This window comes from Armigeres subalbatus, chromosome 2 (genome assembly GCF_024139115.2).
Source record: "Armigeres subalbatus isolate Guangzhou_Male chromosome 2, GZ_Asu_2, whole genome shotgun sequence".
In the NCBI taxonomy this organism is placed as follows: Eukaryota; Metazoa; Arthropoda; class Insecta; order Diptera; family Culicidae; genus Armigeres; species Armigeres subalbatus.
Genome location: NC_085140.1, coordinates 122,323,801 through 122,348,341, shown reverse-complemented (window position 1 = coordinate 122,348,341; position 24,541 = coordinate 122,323,801). Strand labels below are relative to the sequence as shown.

The 24,541-nt window shown below is 37.1% G+C and overlaps 2 protein-coding genes and 1 long non-coding RNA gene across 4 annotated transcripts in view; 2 read left to right on the top strand and 1 right to left on the bottom strand.

Moving 5' to 3' along the window:
• Positions 1-1,009: 1,009 nt before the first annotated feature.
• Positions 1,010-8,418, bottom strand: LOC134210772 (multifunctional methyltransferase subunit TRM112-like protein). 2 transcript variants are annotated; one of them, XM_062687029.1, is made up of 4 exons: positions 8,216-8,418; positions 8,020-8,121; positions 7,639-7,849; positions 1,010-1,413 (listed from the first exon to the last, which is right to left on the bottom strand). In XM_062687029.1, the coding sequence occupies exons 1-3, from the start codon at positions 8,291-8,293 to the stop codon at positions 7,661-7,663; spliced, it is 369 nt and encodes a 122-aa protein (XP_062543013.1). In that variant the 5' UTR covers positions 8,294-8,418; the 3' UTR covers positions 1,010-1,413; positions 7,639-7,660. The 2 variants fall into 2 exon arrangements, with proteins under 2 accessions (XP_062543013.1, XP_062543014.1); XM_062687030.1 differs by lacking the exon at positions 1,010-1,413 and adding an exon at positions 6,938-7,577.
• Positions 8,419-9,809: 1,391 nt separating this feature from the next.
• Positions 9,810-10,589, top strand: LOC134215913 (uncharacterized). The gene is made up of 3 exons (XR_009980361.1): positions 9,810-9,920; positions 9,994-10,056; positions 10,485-10,589. It is a non-coding gene; the product is annotated as an uncharacterized LOC134215913 (long non-coding RNA).
• A 7,765-nt stretch (positions 10,590-18,354) lies between these two features.
• LOC134210768 (uncharacterized) overlaps positions 18,355-24,541 on the top strand; it is a 38,154-nt gene continuing 31,967 nt past the window's right edge. Inside the window, 1 exon segment of the mRNA XM_062687024.1 lies at positions 18,355-18,688. The gene's annotated coding sequence lies outside the window, so the exon portion shown is untranslated.

Below are 24,541 nucleotides of genomic sequence, written 5' to 3'. Positions count from 1 at the left end.
TCGGAGCGGAGGCGCTGCGTTACCGCTTTTTTCCGATGCAGACATGCGTTCTTTTAACGCCGTGTGCACGATGCGTTGAAAAGACGCAACATGGGCATCGAGCCTAAGAAGCAGGTGATAGTTGCCACATCTTCAAGTGAAGCAGAATACGTGTCCCTTTGTTCTGCTGTCTCAGAAGCTATCTGGCTTTCAGGAGTGATGGAAGACCTCCAGCTGAAGCGGTCATCGGATCCAGTCGCAATAAACGAGGATAACCAAGGAGCAATAGGCATGGCAAACAATTGCGAAAACAAACGATCGAAGCACATAGATATCAAGATATCACTTTATTAGAGATCATATTGCGAACGATCGAATAGTATTGAAGTATGTGCAAACCGAGGACCAGTTTGCGGATCTGTTTACCAAACCGGTGGACGCCACACACCTCAAGAAACTGTGCCAAGGTGTTGGCTTATCCGATTGAGAGGGGGTGTTGGCGCAATAATCAATCGGCTATAGCGCTGTTATGTTGGTATGGGAGCTACATAGCAATACAAGTAGCTTGTTAGAAAAAATAATTTCGACGATCATTCCTACATTGAACACCGTACTGTTACGCTTAATAAAATTGTATTTCGTTAAAAATCCTGACTTCATTCGAAGTTCCGACTCGTCTCTCAAGAGTAATACATATTTGTTTGCTTAGTATTTTGAAAATTATTTCTAATTGAGGTTAATTAAATCGTTTGTGCATATGTTTGCTAATTGAACTGCATATGTAACATTTTTGGCCAAAATGATATTTTTATATATTCTGAATCTTCGTCCAAAAATACGTATTCTGGCAAAAAATACGAAAAAAATAATTTCGTTCTGAAATGTATGAAATTTTTTTTTGTTTGTTTGAAAAACTACATAAGTCCACGCACTTTGAAGAGCAATTGTGGAGTACTGTTTTTAGTTTTTAGTTAGGAAGTGCCCCAAGGTGTTGAGTTTTGCCAAAAACTATTGATCTGCATCGAAGAAATCAAAAGATTCGGTGCCAATTTGTTCAAAAACAGTTTTTTGTTGTTTTCTCGAAATTGTGTTAAATGGATTTATGCAGTTTCTCAAACAAATGATTCAATTCTTAACAAATTAGTTGTATAAGTGCTCAAAGACGTCGTTTGACGATTCGAGTTGGGAAATAGGCACATCATGCGCTGAAAAATATCCAACGTTATGAAATAGTGAGGGATTTCACATATTACAATAATTGAATTACATTGTAAAAAATATTTAGGTAATGTAAATTATTATTAAATTATGTACAAATGAAATACATCGAGTGAATATTTAGGAGTTTAATAAACGCACAGTGTTTTTTTTACAGAAGTTACTCTGAACTACCAAAATGCATTAAATTATACGTTCTAAACGCCCCTCAAAAATCTGAAAAATACAGAAAAAACACATTTTAGTCATATTTTTTCATAATTCTATCATGAATAGGCTGACCAGATGATTTCGGTGAAAAAACGGGACAAACGCGGTTACAAAAAGGGGACATGTCAAAAAACCTTGGAATAAAATTAAAAAGTTGTAAAAATTTCAAAATTTGTGGGCTTTATTCTCATTTTCCGTGTAAGAAATAAGAAATATCTTATGTCGTTTTCGTTTTTGTGGTGTAGCTACACCGGAAAGTGCATCTTTTTGCACCACATAAACGAACATTTTCAGTGCAGTCCCAATAAGATTGCGAAAGTATGTGTGACATCAGTCATCTTCCATGCTTCTGTCATATTTGTTTTTGTTCTTGCTGCCTGCTTTAAAATATGTATCTTATTCCAATATTTCTCTTGTTGGGCTTCAATTGAAATTATATGAATAGTGTCACTCTTATAGACATTTTACTTTTACTTTCTGTTTAATTGGTTCAATTATCTAAAGTTGAACACAGCTGCCGTAATCTGGAAAAGTGACGTAACAGCCATTTTACAACATGCATGTTTTCCATTTTTCTGTTAAACAGTTCGATGAGTAGAACTCGTTAACACCATTTTTGGAAAATGGTGTATACGTCACTTTTTCAGATTACGGCAGACAGTACGCACTGTCTAACAGATCATGAAAACGATGCATGATATTTCAAAACGAATTAAATATTGCAAAATTCCACGGTCAATAATTCATTATAAGTAGTATAGGGTAAGAGTTTCTTTGTTTTTGATTGAAGTATTTAAACATGCAAAAGCATATTCCAATAAATCACAATACAAAACTACAAGTAGATTCATTTTTGGATTTTCATTGGGAATTCTTGGGTCATTTCAGGTTTTTGAGAAGAATGTTGGATTCTGAGGGACACGTTTTCACTGATCCTTAAATTGTTATTCTATTACAACTATTATTGCGGCGATCTTCGTTTCGTAATAGACATACATTTTTCTTAGCATTCACAAATTAAGTAGAAAGCAGAATGAGTTATATGTAAATGAAATTGGTTTCCAAAGTTTTCCAGTTTTATAAAATATTGCTTAGCAAATATATTTATTAAACGAATTAAAAAAGCTCGATTCTAAACTAATCTTGTTATACATGTACATTCGTGATATGCTGATTGAGCTAATAGCCGTTTAAAATTAAACCATTTATTATAATAAATACCTATGATAAAGAGTAACTTGATAAATGTACATCAAAACTTGTCTGGGACTGCATTCTTTCATTGCGAAAAGTGTGCCAAGAGAACTCCGTAAATCTGTACTGGGTTCCAGGACACTGTGGCATTGAAGGTAATGAAAAGGCAGACGAGCTTGCAAAACGAGGTTCAAACACACAGTTTATTGGCCCAGAACCTTTCTGCGGTATATCATACTGTACTATAAAAATGGAGTTGAAATCCTGGGAAGCACAAAGGTTGATGACCAACTGGTTGGTTGCCGAAAAGTGTGCTCAATCAAAGAGATTTATAATTCCCAATGTTAAAGTAACCGAAAAGCTCTTGGAGCTCAGCAAGAGAGCTCTTTGCACCTTCACTGGCCTAATAACCGGACACTGCCCGAGCAGATATCACTTGAAAAACTTGATGCCCATCCACATACATTCAATTTTCAATTCCACTTGAACACGATATTTATTAAGATTAATGGCGTAATCTGAATAGGCTATAACACATCGCCTCATCTATTGAATTTTATTTTTAAGAGGTGACCTGGCAGCCATTTGAACATATGTACTGTGACTTTAACATTACAATCGACAAATTATGTTCAATTATGCTAAATATGCTCAACTACGTTTTCAATTGCATGGATTAACCAGCAAAGGCTCAACTAAAACGAGGCCCATGTAATAAAATGTGAGCTGGCAAAGCAAAACTGTAATTATTGCTATTGAGTCATTAGATTCTATAAGATAATAATAAACAACAAAATCTCAATAGATCAAAGCTGAATATTCAAAATCTGAAAATGTTGTGAAAATCCTTTGCAAATACCAAAAACTTGTAATTCAAAAGAGTTTATGGAATGACTTCACCTCAAGCTAGTTGATTTTTCCAAAGATAGTTCGAAGAACAAGTTCTGATATTGGTTCAAACTATTTTTAAGTTCCACAAAAAAACTTGTTTATTAGAATAATTTCATGACTAATAATACATATATTCAGACCGATGGTCAAGGTAACGAAAGTATACAATTAAAAAGCAGGAACATGAATTAGTACAATACAACTGGTTGAACGTAATCATTTTCTTTTACCTTGGTTCATCGCCTAACTTTTATAAACTAATCGATTAGTAAATGTCCTACACTGTTTTTAATTATCCTTTTCTTATGACATTCATAAAACTACATTTTTATTTATTTGGCATTAGATAAATAGAATTCAAACAACGCGCAATTACCATTCCCACTTTATTAAAAAAAAAATTATCTCCAACGAGCACTCGCGCACACTCGGCACATCAAAACCGAAGCCAAAACAAAACAGAATTTGACAGCAACAAGCACGTGACATGGGACTGTATTGGGAACAACTATAGATAGTAGAATCTATAGATGAGCGAAAGCATGGTTGAGTCGATTTTTTTGCCCGTGCACACGCGCATATGACGTCACAGCCCTTAACGTTTCCATTGAAATCGTGACGTCATGCTCGTTTGGAGACACGTTTGACAGTTCGTTTGGAGACAGAGGATTTATCTTCGCTCATCTATATATTCCACTATCTATAGGAACAACACCATTCGAACAAGCTACACTCTCGATTTTATGCGTGGTACGCTTTCCGTACGGTGCACGAAAAAGTGGGGTTTGAGCAATGAAAATAAATACTAAGGTATGGAAATCCATATATTGTGTGCGTGCCTTTCGTGTATGGCGAAAAAGCTTTCACTACTACATTCGAACAAGCTCCCATAAGAAGCCGTGCAAATATGTACGTCACCATTTGCTGTTTACATTTTCCATCATCCACTAATACACTTGCATTTGGTCTTCTTCCTCACCTTCTATCTATTCTCATTGGGGTTTGAGTGTACACGTAAAAAAATAACCTTATATGTTATGGCAAAAAACCATTCGAAAATACTTATACTCTTCATTATGCCACCTAATGAATGATCCCATATCAAAAAGCTAATAACATTCATAAGTTAATGAAAAGTATAAGTTTCCGAATGTATGTGACTAATGCGATGTATAAGTTTTTTCTTATACATGTCATTAAGCGCCTGCTTTGGCAAAAAAGTATTAGAAATATTAATAATAAACAACATTAAATTTTTTTACGTGTAGAGCGAAAACCAAAAACGAACAAGTTCAGTGCAGAAAGTGTACACCCGGTGCAGCTACACCGCAAAAACGAAAACGACATTAGAGTGAATCATTCACCACCATAATCTTCTATTGTATTGTGAAAAAATACTAAGCTATAAATATTTCACTCTTCAAAGGGACGCGGACAAAAACACGAAGGAACAGAAAATTACGCATTACACAATATTTAAAAAAAAGGGGAATCTTGAAATTTTATTTTAATCTACTCTTAGACATACATTTAGATATTTAACAATAGTCAATCACTCAACAAATCTAATCAATTCACAGTCTTTTTTGATCGAAATTGATTTATATGACGCTTAAAGTAGCCTCACACCTCGGGAATCTGGTCCATTGATTTTGTTCCAATGTAATCCCAAAAAAGCGGAACTCATAGAATTTCATCGCGAAAAGTTAAAAAATCCTGACCAATTTATAGTCTGATTTACAGCTCGGACTCTCGGAGATTTCCGCCGGATTGAATTTTAAATCGGGCCGAATTTATAATTTTTAATGACGGAATTCAATAAATCTCGTCCACACAAATGGAGCGAAATTTGCAGACAAGCTCCTAATGTGTAAACTAGCTTTAAAGTACGTGGGGACCTTAAATCTAGGCTTTAATCTGACCAAATTTTCCCTCGATTTGAAGTTGCCTTAAACTAGATTTTGTTCAGTTGATTCAAACATTGTTTTTTTCATGCCGTCGTTTTTTTACAGTGGATTATTTCGAAATATTCAGAATTATTCAGAAATAATCAAATGATTGAACGATATGTGGTGAAGCAGATTTAAAAAAAAATTAAAGAACCTTCTGCGGAAGATTCAAAAAGAATAATCGAAAATGAACTTAATCTGAAAATTAGAATGATTGTCCCCGTGCTTTATATTATTGACGTTGAGGAGTGACCTGTCCTGAAATACTTGCCTACCAAGTTACTAATTTCGTTCAATTCACTGATGAAATTGGCCAAATTTTAATGCCTGCGGAATAAGCAGAAACAATCATAGACTGTATGAAAAATCTCCCGGAGAAGCACCTGTTATCATTAAGGTCACTCGTGACGGAATCCAAGTTTCAAAGTGCTCGCGTTTTTGGAGGCACACCACTTGATACGGAAGCAACGCACAACTGTCATTTTTATTTTTTCACGCATGCTGCGACGCAGCAAAACTAAATTAACAAAAATGACAGTTGTGCGTTGCTTCTGTATCGAGTGGTGTGCCCCCGAAAACGTGAGCACTTTGAAAATTTTCCGTCAGGAGTGACCTTAACTGTTGAAAACCTAAAGAAAAGTCGATCAATGGAAAATACAAAACGGTATAGATCAAGGTATAGATAGCTTCTTTTAAAAACAGCACTAATAACAGAACATGTCACACTTTTTTATGGATATAGTCCACTTTCTTTGGTACACGTAAAAACTAACCTTATATGTTATGGCAAAAAAACCATTCGAAAATACTTATACTCTTCATTATGCCACCTAATGAATGATCCCATATCAAAAAGCTATAATAACATTCATAAGTAAATGAAAAGTATAAGTTTGCGAATGTATGTGACTAATGCGATGTATAAGTTTTTTCTTATACATGTCATTAAGCGCCTGCTTTGGCAAAAAAGTATTAGAAATATTGATAATAACAACATAAAATTTTTTTACGTGTAAGAGATGAGTCAGCCGAGGGCTGTAAATCTCTCCAATAATGACGCAAAAAAAAACACTTTCTATGTATGATATATGTAGAATCACTGAAAAACGGGACAAATTGAGTATTTTTTAGATTACGACGGGACAGCACAAAAAGGTCTAAAAAACGGGACTGTCCCGTTAAATACGGTACGTATGGTCAGCCTAATCATGAACATGTACGTCTAAGTTTGGAAGATGATATTAGCATTTCCATATCATCATAATTATTTGTTTGGAAAATTTGAAGCATTCCGTAATAATCACCCACTGTTGAAACATAACAACAACAAAGATCAATGAAACACGATCAGCAATCTAATAGTTGTCAATGAACAACCACTTCCAATGAACAAGCTTCAAAGAACTATTTAGCAGTGCTTTGCTCAAGGTCCAACTATTCAAAAACACAAAAAAAAACAAAAATGCCTTCCTCCAAAGTTAAAAATCGAAATTGGGTAGCAGATTATTTCAATAGATTTAATTCACCAATTTAATCTAGACAATGATTAGAGCTATTCAAATATCTAGCCGCAAATAGCATACCAATAATCTGTTAGGACAAAATGCGCGATTTCTGTAGGTATTCTATATACCAAGTGTAATCATCGTATTTAAGCAAATGCTATTCAAACGTATTCCAAAACAATCGAACTACATGATAAAAAATGTTGAATTAAATGTGATAATAACCGACATGAAACGAATCGCCCTACAATTCTGCAAACGTCGAGCAAGATGTCAGAAATCGTTTCAATTCTAAATATGAAAGATCGAAATGTACCTAAATCGTCCCAAAAGTGAAAAAAAAATCTCCCTCGTATGCGCCTGCAACTCTGAAAATAATCATTGTTCAACGTCCCCATTGGAAGAAACCAATCGAACCGGGAGAAAATTACACCATTGCGTCCACCGTCTTAACGAGCTAGAATCTCATAATAGTCAAATTATAACCGAAGCCTATAATATATGATAACCGAAAATACTTAGCAGAACGAGGCACTTGACAAAACAATAAGGTATTTCACTAATGGTTACCGATTTGTACAATGGAATAGAGAGAGTCGTATATGTACTGTAATTGAACCGATAATGTACTCTAAATAGAAGATTCCAATAAAGTCATTCAATTTCAAACCCAAAATCAATCATAAACTTACGCTTATTTCTTTATTCAAAAGCCTAGACCTCGTCCTCGTTTAGTAGCATGTTGGGAATGCCGTCCGTTATGGGGAAAATCCGCCCTGTTTCCGGACACTCCAATGTACCCTCGACCACGTCTACCTCCATCAGGACGTGGTGCAGCTTCTGTAGGGTTTCGGTGTCCGAAGAAATATCCTCCGGAATGGTGGCCGGCAGGTCGGCACCCACCTGTTGTAAATGGGAAGCAAACTTAGACATTTTCGATTCTTCATAAATTATCCGCTTTCAAAAACCAAAACCTCATTTGTATTTGTTTGTATAATCGAAGGTGACGTATTTCCTCAGTCTCCCCTTATGAGTGGACAACAAAGCTTGGCGGGTAATGGCAAGTTACTTACGTGAGTAGCGGCCAATTTTATCGCTTCCCAATCCAAGCGTGGGATCATCCGCGAGATGAACTCCGAGTTGAAATCCGACGAAACAATTTTTTTCTCAGCGATCTGCGGAAAAAATAGTATTAGAGGAATAATATTCAATATTGTTTTCAAAACAAACAGCACGCTGCTTCCGAATCAGTTCCAGTTCGTTACTTACGTTCAATTTTAAAGGGTAACCAACTTTCACGCCGCGAATGCACTTAGATGTTAGGAAATTGTAAGTCAATAGCTTCATTTTTCTATGATTTGACGATAAATTATGCGACAAAATGCAGAAAAACTACTAATATTGATTAGAATTTGTTCATCAAACCGTATACACAACTCGTGGAGTGAAACACTTGACGGATGGGTGGTAAATTAATTTAAAAACATCAGAGAAAGCGGCCCCAATATTTCAAAAGAGCGAAACTGTTTTTGTAAACAAGAGTTTCTCGCGTCGCTGGTAAGCTAATTTGCGCCCACTCACGGAATCCAGTGCCATTTAATGAAAGAAGAGAATTCACTGTTTCCATCCGTGGTGTTGGATTGCGTGGGTGTGCTTAAATTAACCCATCAGTGACGCGAGAAGCTCTTGTTTATAAAAGCAGTTTCGCCCTTTCAAAAAGTTGGCGCTGTATAAAGGAGGAAATTTCTGACAGAATATGGTGCCCAGTGAGCATGTAAATTGAAAAAAAAAATATCCCAAATGCACGCTTAAAAAAAACCACCACAGAGGTCAGTCCTGGGTGGTGCGAATAGAATCGATTTGGTTGTCAAACTGAAGCCAAACTTTTTTATTGTGCCGGAGCCAAACATTGAAGATTGTGGTTATGTTCGTTTCAGATCCAATATTGAGAAGTATTGTTATTATTTGTGAAAAAAATAAAAATAAATTTAGATTGAGTTTTGTATTCTTTGTAACAAATATTTTCACATTATATTTCGAGTTGAATATTAATAGGAATGCAATTAAATAGCACTCGTTACGAAATTTTCCGAAATTCAACAGCTGATTGGAGCAGGAATGTATGTAAACCATCGTTAAGTCATGTAGAGTCTTGCGCATTTGTGCGCCTTCATGCAGCATGGAAAGAGAAATTCGAAGAGCGGGAAATGTTTGACAGCCAAGAAACTGCAAAATAATTTTGCTTATGGGATTAATTTCAAAATATCCCTCCACTTGCTTGAGAGCAGAAAAGCGGCTCTATCCGCAGCACCCAGGGTCAGTCCACAAATTAGGGTCTATTCAAATATGACATAAAGCAATATGGGGGGGGAGCTGTTTGAGTTGAATCCTCCAGGGACTTCAAACGAAATACTTCAGGGAATCCCGAAGGAAATCTCTAAAGCCTTATGGAATTTCTAAAAGAATTGGGTCCTAAAATGAAGAACAGATATTCGATTTTATTTCAGGGAACGATGGTTAACATTATAGATAGTGGAATATAATTATAGATGAGCGAAGATAACCCGAATAGAAATAAATTGTACGCCGAATAGTTGGTATTTTTAGTTTTCCATTTGGCTTATAATTTTCATATACTGTATGATACATGTTCATTAATATGATTAACAAAAATAACGACCCAATCGTATAAAATTTTTAACGGATCATACATGCTGTAGTAAGAATTACCTGCTAAAATTTTATTGTAAACGTATCTTATCGTAAATGATTTCGATAGCTATTTCCCAACATAAAAATTAAGTGTTTTCTTTTACAGTGTAGTAGTGACAATTCTTTCGACAACAGTGTTTGGACTCCCCAGGTTTGGACCAACCGCCATTGAAACTTTTTTCTAAAAGTCGGCGGCGATGTGAATTCTAAAAGTGAAAAGTTCATTCGCCGAAAACAAAACAATATTAGGATCAAAATGCATGTAAGTGGAAACTTAATTATAGGAAAAAAAGGTTATATATTTATTGAAGGTATTTATATTTATTTTCTTAAAGGACCAAGGTATACACCAATGAATTCGGAGATTCAACTGCGAATAACAAAAAAAGCTTTCAAAGGTGAGAATAATCTATAATGTACTTTCTTTTTAATGTATGTAAAAGACCTACTATCGATCCAATAATTGAACAGTGTTGCAACTGGCCATACCATTATGGATACAATAATCCCCCTAGCACAAACTATCAAGTTTTTTTTTCGCATGGCGGCAGAACCAACCATAATGCCCTTTCAATCGACCTTTTATTGCTTAATCGAGTTTATTCATTTAATGTCAGTTTAAAAAAAACATCTTTTTAGTGCCTCAAACTATTATTAAAATTAAAAGCAAAATCCCAGATTATTCCAAATTAAAATAAAGAGCAAAGCCCCAGATAAATATTGAGAAAAAAGTTTTAGGGGCATTTTAATCCATTAATTGATTTAATGCAGCAGCCTCTAAATTATTATTGCAGTCATTCATTGTTGAATTTGACTTATTTTATAGGAACATGCAGCCCCGTCGAAACATGCGAAGAGTAACTGATATGGGCAAAGCGTCTCATCATACAAAAATCGTTTGAAAGTGATTTTTCTGAAATTTAGACATCACCCAGTGATATTGATGATAACAGAGTTTCAAAGAAAATTCGTTGTTCTTTTTGAATAGATCAGAAAAACTATTGAATAACTATAAAAGATGGTGAATAAAATATATTTAAAACTTGTTTTGTGTTCATTTATTGTATCATGAACTGAAAATAAAAACTATAGCAATCGTAGCAGGAATCATAGTGTCCTTTAACTATCATATCATGTATCGTAGTTTGTAAAATAGAATTATACATATTGTGATACTGCTATCGTACAATTAAATGTTTATTGAACACCTTTTAATTTGGATTAATCATGGAATCTTTATTTGTATTGACAAAATCTTTCTATTGATCTTCTTTGTTGAATACAATTATAATCCGTATCATCTCATGACAACAAAATTATGATAAACTAATGATATCTGGTAAAATTGCTTGTCAAAAATATATGGAAAAATTTACCTTTTTGAATGGTAACGATACTTAACAACCCATTCAGTGTATCGTCCAAAATGAAATTATTATAAATGCAATCATAAAAATTGTTCATGGTGTAATAATCGTACGATATTTTTTATGATTCCGTTAATAATTAAATTACAATTCTCTATGACCAAAAAACGATAACTAGAAAAATAGTTGAATAATATAATTCTATTCGGGAAATCCTCTGTCTCCAAACGAACTGTCAAACGTGTCTCCAAACGAGCATGACGTCACGATTTCAATGAAAACGTTAAGGGCTGTGACGTCATATGCGCGTGTGCACGGGCAAAAAAATCGACTCAGCCATGCTTTCGCTCATCTATAGATTCTACTATCTATAGTTAACATATGCGCCTGACGTTTTGGGCTGATGGTTGATTCGTTCTGAAATGTTGCACTGGCCAATATTTGCCTCAACATGTATTAAACATAAAAACGAACAGTGGGTAATGTCTGTGACATAACCGCTAAGTGGACGTAGGACTTGACTTGACCATGCCTTTAAGATACATAATATGTCCAAATTTCTCACATCAACTATTTTGGATAAATAATCGGTGTTGCATACCATTCCTTGGCAAAATCTTTCCCATCAAACCGACACAGAAATCAAATCTACCTCGAACAAGAATCATTAAAAACAATTCAGGAAGTATCTGTCCGGTCACGGAATATTAGTCTCGACAGTGGCAACCTTCCCACTGAAGGACTGCCTGAAATAAGCCACAAGTTGGCCCAGCAGGGGATGTAGGGCCTCCTAATCCATGCGATAGCGACTGAAGGAGAACATTATTTTTAACTCTTAGAGCCTTGAAAAAGGCTGTTTGCTTCCAAAGTCCAAAAGTCCAAAAAGTAAGAAAACGATCTTTTCAAATAACCTCGAATTTCTAGTGGTGGTATAAAAAAGACTGAATGCTCTGCGAGCGAATGCACTTTTCTTTTATACCTTTTGAACCTTCTCTGCTTCCCAATTGGTCGGCCAATCAGCCAGTGTCTTGTATCCCGCTTCTTTGTCAGCCAAAGCGTCATCATCATCAACGCGTTCGAGAAGGGCTTCTTCTTTTTTACGTTTGTTGCTCGCTGCTGGCGTCTATTTCCTAACGGGACTTTTCGCTTGATATAGGCCAATAAGCCAATAAGCAAGCGAGTTAGAATTGCAGTTCAGGTGAGAAGTACGTGTTCTTTTCTGAGACAACATTGTTGGTAGTAGATGGAAGGAAACACCCGGACATGGGATTTCGGGTGATAAGATTCAGAATTGGTAACATGGGACGATCATTCAGTCACGTTCGCTTTGTGTGCGGTCAGTATCAAACAATGTTTATCTACACTCAAAATAATCCACACGTCCATGCTACGTGGAAAATCACGTAGATCGCAGAAAATGAACTTCTTTACAGTTTTATCTGACGAAGGTAGACATTATCGGACATAATATAAACGTTACACGAACATCTTGTCGTTTTTACTGTGTAGGCAGACCAGATCAATTCGGTTAAAAAACGGGACAAACGCGCTTGCAAAACGGGACATGACAAAAAACCTTGTGATAAAATTCAAGAGCTGTGGAAATTTCAAAATTTATGAGCTTAATTTTCACTCTTCGTGTAAGAAATTAAAAATATTTTAGAGTGAATAAATGACCACACTAACCTTCTATTGTATGTATTGAGTTAGTTGTGGAAAAATACTAAACTACAAATATTTCACTCTTCAGAGGGACGCGGATGAAAACACGAAAGAACCAAAAAATTTGCATCTTTCAATAATTAAAAAAGTAGGGAATTTTGAAATTTTATGTTAATCTACTTTTAGGCATGAATTAAGGATTTTATTATTGACCAACATCAAAAACTTTTTCAATTCTGAACAATTGAAAATAACAAAAAATAGTCGAAGTACCCTGCCTAAGGCCGGCTTGGGCTAAGAAAAAATATTTTTAAGAAAAAATGTCGAAGGACAAATGCGAAAAGAGCAATACAGTGGGATTATTGATTTCCCGAGCAAATCCATTTTTCATGAATATAAGTATAATAATAACAAGAATCTCAACAAGGAAAAACATTAATTAAATGTTATTTTTATTATTTCCATTGGTTGGGGCATGAGAATAAAGGTCAAATATCATCAATTCACAGTCCTTTTTGATCGAAATTAATTTGAATGACGCCAAAAGTAGCCTCACACCTCGGGAACATTGTCCACTGGTTTTGTTCCCATGTGCTCTCAAAAAAGCGGAACTCATGCAATTTCGTCGCGAAAAGTTAAAAAATCCTGGCCAATTTATAGTCTGGTTTACAGCTCGGATTTTCGGAGATTTCCACCAGATTGTATTTTAAATCGGGCCGAATCTCTAATTTTTCATAACGGAATCCAATAAATCTCGTCCACACACATGGGAGCAATATTTCCAGACAAGCCCTGATGTGTGAAATAGCCTTCCAACTAGTAAGTGGGGCCTAAAATCTAGCCTTTAATTCATCCAAATTTTCCGTCGGTTTGAAACTGCTTTAAACTTGATTTTGTTCAGTTTTTTTTATAGTGGATGATTGCAAAATATTCAGAATTATTGAGAAAGATTTCGAATAATTCTTAATGTTTCGAAAAGGTAAAGCAGATTTGAAAAAAAATAATTACCTACTACGGAAGATTCCAAAAGAATAATCGAAAATAAACTTAATCTGAAAATTAGAATGTCTGTCCTTGCGCTTCATTTTATTAACGTTGAGGCGTGACCTGATTTTCAGGAAATACTTGCCTACCAAGTCAATAATTCCGTTCAATCCACTGATGAAATTGGCCAAATTTTAATGCCTCTGGAATAAGCAGAAAAAATCATTGACTGTATCTCCCGGACCTGTTGTCATTAACTGTTAAAGCCTTAAGAAAAGTCGATCAATGAAAAATACAAAACGACATAGATAGCATTATTTTAAAAGCAACACTAATAACATAACATCTAAAACTTTTTTATGGGCTTCGACCACTTTCTTCGTTGAGAGATGAGCCAGCCGAGGGCTGCAAATCTCTTTAATAAAGACGCAAAAAAACACTTTCTGTGTATGACCAATGTAGAATCAAAGAAAAAACGGGACAAATTGAGGATTTTTCAGATTACGACGGGACAGCACGAAAAGGTTGAAAAAACGGGACTGTCCCGTTAAATACGGTACGTATGGTCAGCCTATTACTGTGACATCTTTATCACTGTTACGTGAAAATCACATACACGACTGAAGTTCATTTTGACAGCTAATGTTTGCATTCATTCTAAAAATGTACTGAGGCGAACAGATTTGTTTTAAAGTTAAAGTTAAACACAGTATATTATCTAACATTATTATTTGTTTGCGAAAAACCAACTCTGAATAAGAAATAAATTAGTAATAATCAAAAATGGTAGTTATTTTTGTGTTTCGAGTGAATGGTAACCGTATCTGGCAAAGCAAAAAAAAACTACGCTAGTGAGAGATTATTTTCTAAATTGTACTTCAATCAAATCGTATACATAAATGCTTGCTTATATATTTACAGGAAATTAATTGAATAGTGGAATCAACTAAGATCGCTGCACAGAAATACATGCAAAGCATTTACAATAAATTCTTGTATGCACTTCCACATCAAACGTTATTTTACAATCTCTTCTGGCAACGACATTATGAATCGAGTTATGACAATGTAAACCATTTTCAATAAATGGACAATTCACAATGTAAACCATTTTCAATAAATATAGTTAAAATATCTTAAAAGCTCAAGAAGTTTATATTTTTTTAAATTTATTTTGATAAACTATTTGGACTAATAATAGTCATCGAAAAATAACATACAATTCACTGAAGCATAATTTAAAAGCTACCGCATCATATCGTGTATGTCACCAAAAAATCACGTAGCTGTTACGTGACCCTCTGGTAAAGTGAGTGTTCATGAGTTCATTTTTTGTTTACTCTCGTTTCACGTAGCAGTTACGTGGAAAAGGTGATGGAAAAAAGCCACCTATGTTTTCACGTAGTAATGACGTTTGGATTATTTTGAGTGTAGATATTTCTTGATCAATGCCAAAAAATCCAACATTTGATGAAAAATCGATTGATAGTTTATTAATGTTTGAGCTGTTATCGGTGTTTTTTATCCAAATAAGATTATGTGAGAGATTTGGACATCTTATGAATCTTTAAAGGCATGGTCAAGCGTAGTCCTTCGTCCACTACGCGGTTAAATCAGAAAAATTATCCACTGTTAGTTTTGACGCTATTTGTGAAAATCACGCATAACATTTTATCTCTAGAATATTGGATTTGGCACCCAAGTACAATTTCTATCCCGAAGGGTATTGAATTGATCTTTATTATTGGCTCTCTGAAGAACCGTTTTTAGGACATACATGCTGCATCATGTGGCTTTTCTTCAGCCTGTCTCGGCTCATCACCGATGCCGGCCGGTCTCGGCTCGACTCTGCTGCTGCTGCCGGTATCTGCTCAGCATTGCTGCTTTGTCGGGTCTGTAGGGTGGACTGCTGCTGTACTGGCTAGGTTTCGGCCTCAGTTTCGGCTGATGATGGTGGCTTCGATGGTGTCGAGCCGAAAAAGCGGTCGGTGCAGACTTCATTCCCTGCTAAGAGGTGTGAGTGCTGTTCAATCGATGATGCGGTTGCTTCGCTTGTCCCGGTCAGAATAAAAGGAAAAAATCGCGTTGCGCTATTTTATGGTTTCTCGGCAGACCCAGCAGCTGCTCATTCGCTGGTGTCTGCACCAATGAGAACGTAGGAATGGAATGATGCAAGAATTATGCGGTATCCATATTTATAGGTTCCCTTGATCTCAATGTTTTTCATTGAAAACAGTTTCATGCCTATCTGAAACAAGTTTTTCAGGTCTTATCAAGCATGAACATGAAAGGCATACTTGAAATCTGTCGATTAAGGGGCTTACCGCAGAAATTCGTCCATTGAGACGAACTATATTAACGTTTAAAATCTTTCAACACAGCGTAACGCGGTCGATTTGAATATTTTGGAATGACACCTGGTATAGTAAAGAGAGACGTAAGTCCTACGTCAAAATATTATTTTTACTGATTTAGACTTTTACCAGATTTTTTATAACATCGGTTCAAGTATTCTTGACCGATGCACTATCACCGACGAACCGACGTGTCACTGGCGCTCTCTGATTGTTTCACATTTTTGAACGGTCATTCGCTTTTGCGGGCGATCGCTCCTGTCAAATGAGCTAAGAAACAACTCCGCTGCAATGTTAATACACGTAGGTTGGTGGCTGAGCTACGAAAACTTCGCGAGCCATTATGGGGGTAGCGGTAGTGTTCAATGATTTTTCATCATAGCATCGTGGGCAGCAAATTTGAATTATATTCCATTAGGTGACACGTCGGTTCGTCGGTGGCACTATCGTTTGCAACTCAAGACAAAATTTTCAAAACGACTTATCTGCTTTTGTAAACAAAGATTCAAACGACGATTTGACGAATCTGATAGCTCTCCCACGCAAACTAACACCATCAACAGGTAGCGGAAACCTTCACCTACCTATTGGTGGGTTCGGATTGTGTGGGAGAGCTATCAGATTCGTCAAATCGTCGTTTGAATCTTTGTTTACAAAAGCAGATAAGTCGTTTTGAAAATTTTGTCTTGAACTATAAACGAGGTAGGGCTTTAGGACCCAATTATTTTCCGGATGATTTATTACAAAAAACTTCCGGGAGATTCTTCAGGGTAGGGTAACCAACTTGATTTCTAGACCAACATTTGAAAAGGGCGTAACAGCCAAAATTTATTCCTTTTGATTCTACTTCCTCATATAGAAGGAATAAATTTTGGCTGTTACGCCCTTTTCAAATGTTGATCTAGATTTGGATCCCTACACATTTTGGACCCTCCTGGCTACATTTTTCTGATTTCTGAACTAAAAACAATACCGCTGCTAATTCCCTCATTGGCTTCAGGAAATTGGGTCCTAAAATGAAGAATCGATATTCGATTTTCTTTCAGGGAACGATGAAGGGAATCATCCTGAACTTGTCAGTTTTTCTTTCGACTCAAAAATCGAAAAGAACATTGTTTAATTTGAAATTGAAAAATAGATGAAAAATGCTTCCTCGACATTTTCGGTCTTGTTTGACGTACGGATTCAAACGCACTAGCAAAACACCGCAGGGAACTTGACTCAACCTTTGACAGTTAATATATGGGGCTGACGTTTTGGGCTGATGGTTCATTCGTTCTGAAATGTTGCACAGCCCAAAATTTGCCTTAAAATGTCTTAAACACAAAAATATTATTTTTACTGATTTAGAATTTTACTAGAATTTTTATAACAACGGTTCAAGTATTCTTGACCGATGCACTATCGTTTGCAACCATAAACGAGGTAGGGCTTTAGGACCCAATTAACATTGTTCAGCATCTATTTCACTGGTTTTGCGTGCAAAAAAGCGATATTTGAATGAAATTTCAAGGAAATTAGTTTGTTCAAGAAGGCGAGCGTTACAATGCGTTACGCTTAAAATTATACATCACTGAAAATCTCAGAACGTACACAATAATTTGTTGTCGAAATTGTAAATTTAAAACCCAGGAATCTTCTCATTGATGCATGCCAATCGAAAGATAAGACTTGGCTTCGACTCAATTGACCAGGGTAAATTATAAATTCGACTTTGAAGAGACTAAATTGGGGGTGTCCAAAATGTGTACATTTGGGGGTCCAAAATATATTGCACTGTCCAAAACGAAGAATATTTTCATTTCAGAAAATGGCAAATTTTACAGATTTATCAATAACTGAAGCTCATTTCGAATTTCTATTTCATAAATAAGACTTTCATCTTTGAAATGGTGTCATTTTCGCCCATATCGAATCTGTATTTCAATAGATATAAGCATATATTGGGATGTACTTCCTCTAGGGGTCCAAAATAGGACAGTTACCCTATAGGTATAAATATCATTCGTGAAAAATAAATACAATAATATTTGAAAACGTATTTTACAAACGAACCCTCAGGTCACAACCACTGGGTGTCACATTGTTTGAAAATTTAAAATTTCCCCTTGGAAACGTTATTTCACCACTCCATATGAGACACAGGTGCGAAAGCGAATAACCAAATCAGATGCAAAATAGCATAAGACAAAGAGAGACAAACATATGTGGTGAAATTTCCTTCGTGGTGTGGTTCTTTTCCATCGACCGAGCAGTGCGCGTAGTACTAGAACAGCAGCCAAGAAGAAACCGAAAGGGAACAGAAAAATCCCATCATCCATAATCGAGAAAAGCGAAACACCTTCGTCCATCACGGTTCTCGAAAGTAGTGAAATGTAGTGCAATTTTCAGGTGGAAAAACGGCGAAAAGTTGATTAAAATTAGGTTTAAAGTGAAGTGCGGAACGTACGGATTCGATTGTTGATGTTTTCCGGTTCAAACGAGACGTATCTTCAGTGGAAAAAGTGACGTGAAAAAGTTTTCATTTTTGGGTCGTGTCTGGTCGAGTCGTCGTTCGTTCAAAAACGGAGGACCTCGGCATGAATGGCTGCTGCTGCTTGCATCGAACTTGAGCTCTGTCGAGGGTAGAATATTAGCGGAGCGAAATTCGAGCTCTGATCAAGGTACGGTTCCGTGGCGTTGGGTGCATTGGGTTGGGAAAATTTTCCAGCTTCCGATAGGTTCATTGATTTTTCCTTGGATTCTTGTTTTCGGGAAAAGTTCTCCCGGAGGAAAATCGAATCTACGTGCGATAGCCCAGTCGTCGGGTCGGGAGGGATTTTAATCGATTTGCGTGAGCGCGCTGCGGTGGTATGCGTGGAATCATGGAATCGTTTTTCGTGTAGAGATTTGGTTGCAGGTGCGTGTGTGTGCGTGTGGTCAGTGCAGAAAACTGACAGAAGAACTAGAAGAATGCCGTGTGAAAGGGAACAGCGAAACGGTTTTCGTAGCTGTCAGAAAGAGAGGATTGGGTAGTGTTGGTGCGAACGGTTTCCATTTTGTAAACAACGGTGTGTTTGTGAATGAGCGAAACGGTAGCTGGAGTAGTATTTTCCGTATTTTCAATCCAACGTCTTGGCGGCCAGCGATGCAGTCTTCTTGATGCTTTTCGAACAGCAATCAGTGAGTACACAAACGCAGGGCTGGTAGCGTGCAATAATTTGGTAACAGAAGTTGCCCATTCTCGCGTAAACCGTGATTACGGCTTATCTATAAGATAAAGGTAAACAAACGTTTGTTTACCTTTATCTTATAGGAAAACGTTAATCACGGTTTACCTGAGACGTTTAGGAAAACTACCACGACGATCATGTAGCGGAACGAGCCATCATGTTTTCATAATAATTCTGTCGAAATTATTGTCGAATCAAAGATTTGTTTACGATTGGCTTTAAAGTCCTAATCATTATGTTAGAGAAGAATTGTCTGATTATCTTCTTCTTCAATAGCTCTATGGTCTAACTGGAAGTTGGCCTGCTTTGCAACTTCCACAGTTATCATTTGAAAGTTTTTCTATATGCCTGCAAATTGCTAATTGTTAATAGATAAAACTATTATCTATTTGCCAGCCAGATTCCTTATTCTGCATCTGGCCAAAAAAATCACTTGCAGTGGTACTAAATCAGCCCTGCGAACATCAACAAACACAGCCCCAGAACCAGACACACCGATCATGTTGCTTGCTGGGTAGTTTGGTCGTCAGAATCAGCCAACCGAAAACGGCAGAGGCAGAGATAGTCCAACGACTAACGAATGGTCGCGGGTCGATCCGGTGTCGAATACGCAATGTTTGAATGCAGCAGAAAATGGGGGAGATAGAGCCACTTTACTTCTCGTTTGGTGGTGCTTCTTTTATTATTACTTTTTCTCCTGGTACTGTTTGCTGTTGCTATCGTCGCCGTCTCGCCGTGGCCCTGTTTGAGTTCGGTGCTCGGCTACCATTTTAGGTATGTGTCGGCTTCATGCTAGGTATGTGTCGCTGTTGCCGTCGCCGCCATCGCCATTACGGATGGGTCACGACGACGACGTTGACGATCATAATTATTTTCAGCGTTGGCAGCTTTTGTCGTTTTCCAACAAAGTGGAGCAAACCTGAAATAATAGTAACGGTGCTACGTGGATTCTGGATTTCGTCAAATGATAAACGAATCAGCTGACGCTGTTGATGAAATTTTACACCGCACAGCAGTTAGTGTAAACAATGTTGTTCGAAGGATGACCTTGAACGTTTTTTTGCGTTTTGTTTTCAGTCTGGGGAACAAACAATCTTTGTAAGAGATAGCATAAACCGTTAGGTTCTTTGTTGTTTTGAATTTTTGCTCGTTACCGCTATATATGTACGATGATGCGATAAGTAACAGCATTATTTGAATTGCACTACAATGGAATCGTTTTCGTTTATTTTAGTATGTCCCAGGTTTTGTCGGTCGAGTGATAATTTCAGGGACTGATAAATCATTGATAAGCAGCTATGGAGATCAAGATCATATAAACGGCACAATAGATATATTGCGAGTGTCTTATCATATACTTAAGCCTTTTGTACGAGAAGTTCAATCAAACAGGGTGTCTACTACCTGTAAAATTATCAGGGAATTCTTGACATAATCAGGGAAATTTCAATACCAGGTTATCATGAGTGAAATTATCCTAAAAAATGAAAATGATGCATAACAATATTGGAATAAACATACCATTCAAACCAATTGAAAATGTATTGAGCATTTAGGGATCGTTGTTTCGTCTTACAAAAAAAACTTTTTGCTAACTTCAAAGGAATTCCTGGAGAATTTCCAAAGGTTTTTTTTGGAGAAATTTTGGAATTTATTCGGGAAATCAATTCGGGATTACTTTGTAAATTCTTTTGAGTATCAGTGTTGGTAAAATCACTCATAAATCTCAATCAACGAGCGCTCCCGTGCGATCGAAATCGTCTGCGATTTTAAAGGAATGCATCACGCTTGAATTTTTCATGCTAAAACGCATCATTTCACTCATTTGCCAAAAAATCATTTTGGTTTAAAAACGCATTTGAAATCAATTTGGGGCAATTTATTGGTTATACATAAAAGAGTGTCAAATATGTTATGCGACAAACGTCAATTCATTGTTTTTAACGGAGGAGAACAAAAGAAAACCTACGATGATCCAAATGGATGATTCAACTCATCCATGAGTTTTTAGGTGCTGAGTTGGGTGCGTTTCTACTCACGCTTGATTTGAATCATCCATGAGTTTTGAGATTTTGAGTTTTTAGCAACACTGTTGAGTATTCCCTCGGAAATTCTTCAGGGATGTATTAAAATACAAAATAACTAAGGATTTTCAAAGCAATTCGTCGAGGAACTTTCGAAGGTATTTCTGGATCAATTTTCCAAGTAATTTTCGGAGGATTTTTCAAAGAAATCACTAAGAGAGTGTCCATAAGAATGATTAGCGCAATTATCCAAATTATTTCTGGAGGAATTTGCAAGATAACTACCCGGATGAATTTCGAAATAAATTTCCGTATGGTTTCTTTAAGAAATTCCCGGAAGGGAACCTGAAAGGATTTTGGAAAAGAAAGTGTAAAGGGATTTGTGAAGGATTTTTGCTAAAGGAATTTTCGAATGAATACCGAATGGATTTTTCAAATGAATTTCTAAAGGTTTTATCGAACGAATTGCTAAAATTCCCGAAGCAATTTTCGAGGCAATTTTTATGGACATTCCAAAGAAATTTGTGGAAGATTTGCTACAAGAAATTCTCTAGGAATGTCCGAAGGAGTTTCCGATTTTTCTAAATCTTTTTTATATGATGTTTTCAAAAGTAGGAAGTTACTGGAGGCATTTCCAAAGAAATATCTGGAAAGAATCTCTAAAACATTTTTCGTAGGAATATCCGGAACAACTCATTCAGATGTTTTCTTAAGTTTTCCTCAACAAACTTCTGAATGAGTTCCTTAACAATCCCAAGGAATTTCAAAAGAATATCCGAAGCATTTTTCGAAGATATTTACAGTGAAGACATAAGTAATGGCGCTGTAACAATTGAAATTATTTCTGCCAAAATATATGCTTCAAAAAGCTTATTAGCCTATTCAGATTACGCCATTTATCGTAATAAATATCGTGTTGAAATGGAGAAAAAAAATGGGAATTGGTATAAGGTTCCCGAGTAGAGGAAAATAGCTCAATAATATCAAATGTTGATAAGATAGCAAAATGAGATATGGACATGATTGATATAAGAGATAAAAGATCAGGCGACAATATCAATATTTTGCACTAAAATATCATGAGGATATCAAGATATGTTATTTGTAATAAGTGATCGATATCAAGTGCCATTAGTTTGTTCTTATCCATAGCATATCTTGATATTTAAATGATTTTCGGTGCAAAATTTTGATATTGTGGCCTGTTTTTTTTTATCTCTTATATCAATCAAGTCCATATCATGTTTTGTTATTCTGTTCATAGCTTCTGCCCGGGTTGTTCTTCATGATATTTATGATATTATTAATGACGTAATCTGAATAGGCTATAACTTGGCCGTTTGTTGTCCAGCATGTTTGGTATCACCACCTATGTACATCGGTTTGACACTTATCGTACCCCGGTACCTTGACTGCTAGGCTCGTGCAAACTAGATGCTGATCAAGCGAACGGGAGCGACAATAGTAATCTCGGGTATTCCCCGTGTCAGGTATAAGGACCGTGGATTCGGCACGTAGCGCTGCAGGAGGTTTGTTGGAAGGGATCAATGGCTCGAACGTTTAGAGCAGGGATTGAATCCTAAAAAGAAAGAGCAAGTCTCTCACTTATCTCTGTATACATATACGATATGTAGCATACCACGAGAAACTTTTTTCGCAAGCTGTCCTGATAGAGAACCTGATTCGGGATGTTATACCCCATGATAAATTTCTTTTAGGCAGCTCCAAATGTGGGGTGCACTGGCTCTGATGATGCATTTCAACTTGTTCTACACAGCTGTGCAGTAACCAACACGAAACGAGCAAAAACAAAGCGAGAATCACCATTTTTCTGTGGGGGCTGCCTATCCGATTCTGTTTTTTCGCACTTGTATACAAGTTTGATAAATTTGTTATCATGGCTTGTTATGATTCGGAACAGTTTTTGCTTCTCTTTTATCGTTGTTCGTTATCTATTGAGAGCGATTTCTGCAAACCCTTGTTTAGATGTAATCATACCATCTACCAGAGCTGCGGCAACACACACGAGCTGGGAAGAGCTTTCATAGTGATGAGCGATAAGGAAAGGCGCGTGATCGGGTGGTGGTTGATCAATGAAAGAATGTGCAGGTTGAGGATCAAAGGCCGGTTCTTTAACTTCACCATAATCAACGTCCATAGCTCACACTACGGAAGCACTATTGATGATAAGGACGCATTCTACGCGCAGCTGGAACGTGAGTACGACAGCTGACCGAGCCACGACGTCAAAAACATCATAGGAGATTTGAACGCTCAGATTGGCCAAGAGGAGGAGTTTAGACCGACTATTGGGAAGTTCAGCGCTCAACAGCTGACGAACGAAAACGGCCTACGACTAATTGATTTCGCTGCCTCCAAGAATATGGCCATTCGCAGCATCTACTTTCAACACAGCCTCCCGTATCGGTACACCTGGAGATCACCACTGCAGACAGAATCACAAATTGATCACGTTCTGATTGATGGACGGCACTTTTTCCGACGTTATCGACGTCAGGACATATCGTGGCGCTAACATCGACCCTGACCACTATCTGGTGATTGTTGAACTGCGCCCAAAACTATCCGTCATCAACACGACCTAGAGTGACTGAAGCAACCTGATGTCGTCACTAAATACGCGCAGCTTCTCAAGGCAGTTTTGCCGGAAGAGAGTGTGCTCTTGAGTACTGCCTGAATACAGTCAAAGCAGCCATTATCGACGCAGCAGAGAATAACGTCTGGTAAGTGGTACTGGTATTGGTTCGACGAAGAGTGCAGACAGATTCTTGAGTAGAAGGACGCAGCGCGGACGAGGGACAAGGCAACGGCAAGGGACCCGGTAGAACGTGGAACGTTGTAGACGGAAGCGGAGACAGCAGACCCGCCTTTTTCAGGAGAAGAAATGCCGCCTGGAAGAAGCGGAGTGCGAGGATATGGAACAGCTGTGCCGTTCTCAAGAAACACGCAAGTTCTATCAGAAGCTCAACGCATCCCGCAAAGGCTTCGTTCCGCGAGCCGAGATGTGCAGGGATAAGGATGGGAGCATCTTGACGGATGAACGTGTGGTGATCGAAAGCTGGAAGCAGTGCTATGAGGAACACTTAAATGGCGCTGTGGAAGTCAATACAGCGGAGGAGATGACTGTGTCAGTTCAGCAGACGATGGATGGATGTGCTCATCAAGATGGGCCCGGAAAAGCTGGCTACTTGCCTGCACAGAGTCAGAATCTGGAAAACTGAACAGCTACAGGAGGAGTGGAAAAAAAAGGATCATATGC

What these genes read in the sequence shown, in the direction of transcription:
- LOC134210772 (XM_062687029.1), bottom strand. Translation starts at nt 8,293, where the DNA reads ATGAAGCTATTGACTTACAATTTCCTAACATCTAAGTGCATTCGCGGC. An exon ending in GTTACCCTTTAAAATTGAAC is followed by an intron (nt 8,122 to 8,215) that starts GTAAGTAACGAA and finishes TTTTTTCCGCAG; the next exon opens with ATCGCTGAGAAAAAAATTGT. An exon ending in TAAAATTGGCCGCTACTCAC is followed by an intron (nt 7,850 to 8,019) that starts GTAAGTAACTTG and finishes CATTTACAACAG; the next exon opens with GTGGGTGCCGACCTGCCGGC.